We start from the raw sequence: 6,997 nt of genomic DNA, 5'->3' as shown, positions 1-6,997 counted from the left end.
TAACAATTATATAACCAATCTGTTCTTAGATCTGACTTCGATTATATACTGATCAGTAAATACGGAACACATAATATCAGTCAAATCACCATTCATAATTAATAACGATACAAATCTGATATCAACTCTCAATCAATTCTTTCTGAAAATCATAATAATTTCATACGGTATCTGTTCTTCAGTCCGGTTTCGATTCTACGATGTCTATTATCTCGAGAACAACATATATGAGTTATATCCAATTCTTTCAACATCATCTTTTCAAACGATATCAAAACGTAACAAAACTTACGTCCTGTTGTAGCTGTCGACGATAGGATCTCAGTACCATGTCCGGATTCAAATTCTGACGGGCGGATTCTTCGAAATCACGGTTTGAAGCTACGAAGAAATCTTGAGAATTTGTTGCTGAGGAACTATCGATTTTCCCTTCTGAAATCTCGACCAAATTGATGCAATTATATATATTCATTGCATGCTGAAGACAAATGGCTCAACCTTCATAAAACACGTCTCGCGCATATGCGCGACATCAACCGGCGCATATGCGCGAGACCTACTGGTCTCCGCGCAACCCTTCATAAACACTGGCGCATATGCGCGACAGTACTCGGCGCATATGCGCCAAAAGTTTTGATTCTGAAATTTGGCTTCCCATCTTGTCGCGCCTGTGCGCCCAAATCTCTGCCTTCGCATCTTGGCTACTGGTCACCTTGCGCATGTGCGCGCCTCCACACCGCGCATGTGCGCGCCATGTTCTGTCCGGCATATTGCTCTTCTTGCACAGCTCGCGCATATGCGCGCCTACTTATAGCGCATATGCGCGAGACCTTCTGGTCACGCACAACCAGCGAACTCAAGCTCATGCAATTCCAAATCAAATCTCATGCAATGATTTTCCAAATCTTTTCCCTGCCTTCAACAATCATGTTAATATAATCACATCCATTATTACCAAATCATTTCAGATTAACCAAAAAGTAAATCTTGGGCATTACATTTGGCCTATAAATAGAGGCCTTGTGCTAGCTTGAAAATCATTCTATCACATTGTAAAATATAGTGTGAGTGTGTATAAAAGTTCTAAGTTCCAATATATTTCCCATTTTTCAAATTATGAGTGATGTTTTTAGTGTTGATCAAAAGTAAGTTCATGGAAAGCTAAATCTATTATGTCAAGCTGAAGAGGATGAATTCTTTGTGAAGTAAGATTGTTTATATTTTTTATATTCTTTCTTTATTTCCTTTCATTTCGCTAATTTCTTTTTATTGTAGGTATAAAAATGAATTATTTGTTGTTATCAATTTACGTCAAATGCTTGATAATGCTTGATACCATTTAAGTAGTTATCTTGATTTGTTGTTTAATTTTGATACAATAAATATTTCATCAATTATTATTGTTATATTATACATATATATATATATATATATATATTTATATAATTATATCATATATTTCATTAAGACGATAGCGTTGCTCTGCCGGTTGTTCTAAATAAAATATTATGATATCTAACAATCTAAGATTTACTTTATCGCAACTAACTTTTACTTTCCGCATCTAACTTTTATTTTATTGCAACTAATTTTTACTTTCCGCATCGAACTTTTACTTTATCGCAACTAACTTATTAAATCATATATTTCATTTAGGCAATAGCGTGGCTCTGTCGGTTGTTCTAAATGAAATATAATGATTTAATTTAACATTTATTTTATGCAATTATATATCTATATAGTTATATATATAATCATAGGTACCATATATAAAATATTGGTGAATTCGGTATTTTCTATAGTTGGAACTATATTATATTAGGTGTGTGTTTAAATATTTTTATTTTCTTGGAACCATTATTTATGGTGGTTTCCTTTGTTTTACTTTTAGTTAAACAATATTGGATGAACAAAGAATAAATCCTCGAGCCTTGACAAAATTTATAATTTGTAAACTTCGTTTTTGCATTTGGTAATCTATAAATTAATAAATGTAAACTTAAAATAACCTCTCTGTGGATCGATCTCGTACTTACGAAATATATTACTTGCAGACAACCTACACTTGGGTGAATTATAATTTACGTAGTAGCACTGACCAACTGAACTGAACTGAACCAGCTACTGACCAGTTGAACTGAACGACCAGTTGACAGAGTTGACCAGTCAGGAAAATGCCCAACAAGACGAATATGACTGTTGCAATTTCAGAGACATTATAGAAACTTTCCAAATGATCATATTCTTATGTCTAACGTATATATCATTCTTGGGACTTATAAAAACATCATCTTGATGATCAAACAAGAGCTTTTGAAGATGATTCAAAGCATGGGCAGTTAGCATGAAAAAATCATCTAGTTGAGAGCACAAGCCCTTATGTGAGGATACTTGAGATTTACACTGTAAATGATAAATTTTTCACACACAATCATTCACACATATATAAGAGAGTTGAACTTCAAAGATTAGTTGAGTGAGTCTTGCACAAAAACAATAAACTTGTGTATGTAGTCTTTGCATATGAGACATTAAACAATATGCTGATTGTGAGGTGCTGCCTACAATCTTGAGTGCTAGGAGTTCAGTTCAGGCAGTGGGAAGTCATAGCTGAATGGGTTTGTACAAGTAGTTATATAAATCAAAGTTTTCTAGTGAATCCTTCTCAAGGGGAAGAAGGGGTGACGTAGGAGCATTTGAAGTCTCCTAACATCTATAAACAAATTCGTGTCTATTTATTTATTGCATTTACTTATCATTTCCACTGTTTTGAAGATGCATTGTTTGAAGCGTTTTATGTGTTCTTCAAATACCAAAATATTGCATACAAGTGTTTGATAAAATGCTTCAACTAAAATATTTTTACACATTCAACTTGCATAAATTTTAAATGCTTTACAAAATATTTAATCGGTTTCTACGAAGGATTATTTCGAGTGTTTTCCGTTTGATTTCATATCAAACTCGATTTAGTTCATCTGTGTTCAATATTTCAAGAACCGAGCTATTGTAGCTCAACTATTTTCCCCCAAACCGATCCTAACATGTGGTGGTGTTCAACCCAAGCAGAAGACACTCGAAATAATTCATCGGTGTTCAATATTTCAAGAACCGAGCTATAATAGCTCAACGATTACCACCCCTAATCGATCCCAACATGCTTCTTCTTCAAGGATGTTTTTTGCAAGGTTACAGATGTAGCCAAGTTAGAAAAGCTGCAATTTGACTTGGTTGTTACGCTCTGCTTATTGGAGCAGTATTTTCCTCTTTCTTTCTTCGATGTCATGGTTCACTTAAAAGTCCATCTTGTTCTACAAGTCCGATTATGTGGACCAGTTTATTTCCGGTATATGTATCCATTCGAAAGATACATGAAAGTGTTTAAGAGTTATGTAGCCAGTCGAAAACATCCTGAAGGTTGCATTGTTAAGATCCAAAGAAGCAATTGAGTTTTGTTCGGAATACCTCAATGATCTTGATCCTGTTGGGGTCCCTCAATCAAATCGAGATCCCAAAACAAACGTTCCTGGATTCTTAGCATGCAAATCACCAATTATAGTGCAACAAGTTGATCTACATCAAGCACATTTGACTTTATTGGAAAATACGGAAGAAGTATCTCCCTACATAACAAAGCCAGGGAAGACAAATCTGGCAACATAACAAATGTGGAGACATCAAAAGTCGTCGAAAAAATTGTAAATGTTTAGTTTTATTCAATCTAAATATATCCTAGATAAATAAAACTTCAGTTTTTGGATTGATTTGTTATGTCTCTAATTGTAGGATGACTTGTTGGAAAAAAAGTCAAAAGAGAGTTCAAAATCTTCTGGAATGAATGATGTGCAAACCACTGCTTTAGGAAGCCAAAAACGCTATGGAAGGGTTCAAGGCGTGGGAGGCTTTGTAAAGCCTCAAGTCTTCTTTAAAACTCTAAGAAAGAAGAGGGAATCAGTCCCAAATGCTATGGTCAAAAACTTCAAAGAACAATTGGAAGAGACTAAGAGTTTAAAGGTAGAATTGGAGAAATTGAAGGCTCAACTTGCTAGTGTTATACCCATCATCAATGATCGAACTTCCGAGACTGTAACATCAAACAAGTGCTCAGACATGAAAGACCCAAAACTGTTAGATGATGTGGAAGAAGTTTATGAATGCGACAGTTCAAATATGAAGGTTGCATATTTCTTGATTTCAAGTAAAATTATTTTTTTTCCAGAATCATATATTTATATATAATATCTTATTATTCTTAAAAGAGAAAAAAATGCCACCTTGCTGTAAAACAACGTGAAACCTGGTGGCGTATGGCACAATAATATCATAAGGAGGTCCAAATATCATGATTCATCATGTTCCACTGTGGGAACAAAACTTCAAGGTATCTATTGATGTTGTCTTAGATGAAGAAGCAAAAATTCCAATCCCATTTAAGTCTGGACAAAGAATCGTCAATGATGCAGTTGGAGCCATTGTTGGTTGGCCTAAAGAGTTGATAATTTTTCCAACGACACGAATACTTTAAGTTTTCTCTTGATTTTGTGTTTGCAATTGTAATATATGTTGCTTGGACAATGGTTTAGTTTAGAATACTTGTATATGTGAATATTCTAAATTGTAGAAGAAGGAGAAACCTCAACTATTTGCTTTTTTTCGGATGTTCCTTGTAAGCTCGACAAGTTCAAGGATGTCGTCAAAACATTACCCATGGCATGCAAGTATATCTATTTTCATGATGTTAGATTGATGAATGAATCGGAGACCATATACATAGAGTTTGAGGGCGCTATGTTTGTACATCCTAAAAACATACGGTTGCTAAGAAAAGATATTTTACGCTTTATGGAGATGAGAGAGATAGCGCAAGACAAATTTTGGTTTACATGGGGTATGATATGTCTAACTTACTATGGTTTTTGCATATTTAATATTTTATGTGGAAATTGTCCATACTTTGAAACATTTATAACCAAGTTATGTAATATTTGAGTGCATTCACCTCTACAAATATTTGAGAGAAGAAGACATGGCTGATTATATTTCTTTTGTAGATCCCGGAAGCATACCTACATGCCCAATTGGCAAAGATGGTCTTGATTTATTACGACATATTGCTGACCAGTTGGAAGTAGTGTGTAGAGATAGCATCTGCCTTATCCCATACAACACTGGGTAAGAGTTTAGTTATTTATTGATTTCTACTACATACTAGTCAATGCTATATTTTCATTTTTGCAGGTACCATTGGATCTTGACTATCATCAATGAAGATAAAAATATGATATATTTATTGGACTCTATGGCTAACAGAAACCGAGACGATGCAAGGAAAACTATAGTGACCAAGTAAGTAGTAGATTATGTTGATTTTGAATGCATTCACTTATAAATATGAAAAAAATAAATATAATTTTTTACTTTTTAAAATGTAGTGGGGTCAAAATGTACAATGTCTCGAAGGGTATTTCTCCAAGGTCATGTTTTAAACAATTGACGGTATGAATTGTGCCTATGTATGAAGACATGAATTGATAGTTCTTATTATTTGGATTGTGATTGTTGCATTAACTTTTCAATTTCATTATATATAGGGTAATCTAAAACAAAGTGGTTATGTTGAATGTGGATATTATGTGATGAGGTACATGAAAGAGATAGTTGAATCTGAAAATCCACAGTTGGAGAAGATGGTAAGTTGCTTCTTTTTGATATGTTCTAGTTTATTATTGAGATAAACTGCTGCTATTGGTATATGTGCACATGAAATTTATATAATTATTAATTCTGAAATTTGTACTATTAGAATTAATGATTGGGATAATTTGTTTCCGTTGGGATATACATGCATAAGGTAATATGCATTTTATGATAATTGATATGTTGTTTTGGCTTTTATTTTGTTGTTTATGGTATGCTTAGTTTTGTTGTTTATATGCATATGCTTTGGTCTTTATTTGTGATAGTGTTGTGTATGATATATGCCCAGTTTTGTTATTTCTTTGTTGATATCATTTTTTTGTTATAATTTTTTCAAATATTTGCCTATAGAAGCTAGATTTGCCTCATTGTATTTGTGTACTGAATGACTGAAAGTTTTGGGTGATACTTTTGTGTCAATAAGACATGCGAAGGATGAGATATGGTAATCTCGCACCTGTGATATGGACTCTGGAGCATTTCTTTGCCATTGAAAACCCAATACACGTATCATGCTTTCACTATTTGCGGGATGTGAATGGCATTTTCCTCATTTATATTAGTATGACTAGGATTAATCATCCTGAGATTGCCCAACTAATAGGTTACCAAATTCTACCTTCTGTTGTTGTGCTTCTGTTTCAGCTTTAATTTTCCCCAATGACTCTAAATTTCAGACATTTTATTAGGACTTCCGAAAATAAAAATTGGGAGACACTTTTACCCTCACATCTCTTAAGAGAGTTTGATCATTTGTGTTTGCTTTGAATCAGAACATTTGTGTTTTAAGATGTGGAAAGGTTTGGTACTTTGACTTCATCTTGAATGCAGGTGATGTGAATAACATCAATGTTGGGTCAGGGACTAATATACAAGACAACTCCTTTGTGCACGTGGCAAAGTCTAACCTAAGTGGGAAGGTTTTGCCAACTATCATTGGATGAATGATCTTATTAATCTAATGCATCTTGTACTTTTTACATGTCGGTTTGCAAGATCAATCAAGAACCAATATCACAACCAATCTCAAAATGATGAAGTCAGAAGTGAATGGTGCGAATTTGTCTACTCTTATGTAGGTGCTTAAATGGATCATGTGCGTCATTGTGCATTTTATGTTATACTTGTGAATATACACTTTTGGTTTTGTGGATACACTTGTGGATATATTTTTGGGTTGTACGTACTTGTGGATTCGTGGATTTTCATCATTTATAGATGGATAATTTATGAATCAAATAAATGTATTTTAAGTTATATATGTGTTTGTGTATAAATAGTGGTATTATTGTATACAAAT

The 6,997-nt window shown here is 33.7% G+C and overlaps 2 protein-coding genes across 2 annotated transcripts; both read left to right on the top strand.

The window, feature by feature from the left end:
• The first annotated feature begins 3,638 nt into the window (after nt 1–3,638).
• On the top strand, nt 3,639–4,591 carry LOC140981236 (uncharacterized). The gene is made up of 3 exons (XM_073447566.1): nt 3,639–3,698; nt 3,787–4,176; nt 4,260–4,591. The coding sequence occupies exons 2-3, from the start codon at nt 3,835–3,837 to the stop codon at nt 4,317–4,319; spliced, it is 402 nt and encodes a 133-aa protein (XP_073303667.1). The 5' UTR covers nt 3,639–3,698; nt 3,787–3,834; the 3' UTR covers nt 4,320–4,591.
• A 290-nt stretch (nt 4,592–4,881) lies between these two features.
• Nucleotides 4,882–6,038, top strand: LOC140981235 (uncharacterized). The gene is made up of 4 exons (XM_073447565.1): nt 4,882–5,172; nt 5,239–5,346; nt 5,433–5,496; nt 5,592–6,038. Exons 1-4 carry the CDS (start codon nt 5,027–5,029, stop codon nt 5,733–5,735), a joined length of 462 nt encoding a protein of 153 aa, XP_073303666.1. The 5' UTR covers nt 4,882–5,026; the 3' UTR covers nt 5,736–6,038.
• Nucleotides 6,039–6,997: the final 959 nt, after the last annotated feature.

The sequence above is a fragment of the Primulina huaijiensis genome, chromosome 7 (assembly GCF_012295235.1).
Source record: "Primulina huaijiensis isolate GDHJ02 chromosome 7, ASM1229523v2, whole genome shotgun sequence".
NCBI classification, from domain to species: Eukaryota; Viridiplantae; Streptophyta; class Magnoliopsida; order Lamiales; family Gesneriaceae; genus Primulina; species Primulina huaijiensis.
This window is presented reverse-complemented; position numbering and strand designations above follow the sequence as displayed.

Bases quoted from the DNA above. Each gene is read 5' to 3' on its own strand.
- LOC140981236 (XM_073447566.1), top strand. From the start codon at position 3,835: ATGAATGATGTGCAAACCACTGCTTTAGGAAGCCAAAAACGCTATGGA. The intron at 4,177-4,259 runs GTTGCATATTTC...TATTCTTAAAAG, and splicing joins GCGACAGTTCAAATATGAAG to AGAAAAAAATGCCACCTTGC.
- LOC140981235 (XM_073447565.1), top strand. From the start codon at position 5,027: ATGGCTGATTATATTTCTTTTGTAGATCCCGGAAGCATACCTACATGC. The intron at 5,173-5,238 runs GTAAGAGTTTAG...TCATTTTTGCAG, and splicing joins CTTATCCCATACAACACTGG to GTACCATTGGATCTTGACTA. The intron at 5,497-5,591 runs GTATGAATTGTG...CATTATATATAG, and splicing joins CATGTTTTAAACAATTGACG to GGTAATCTAAAACAAAGTGG.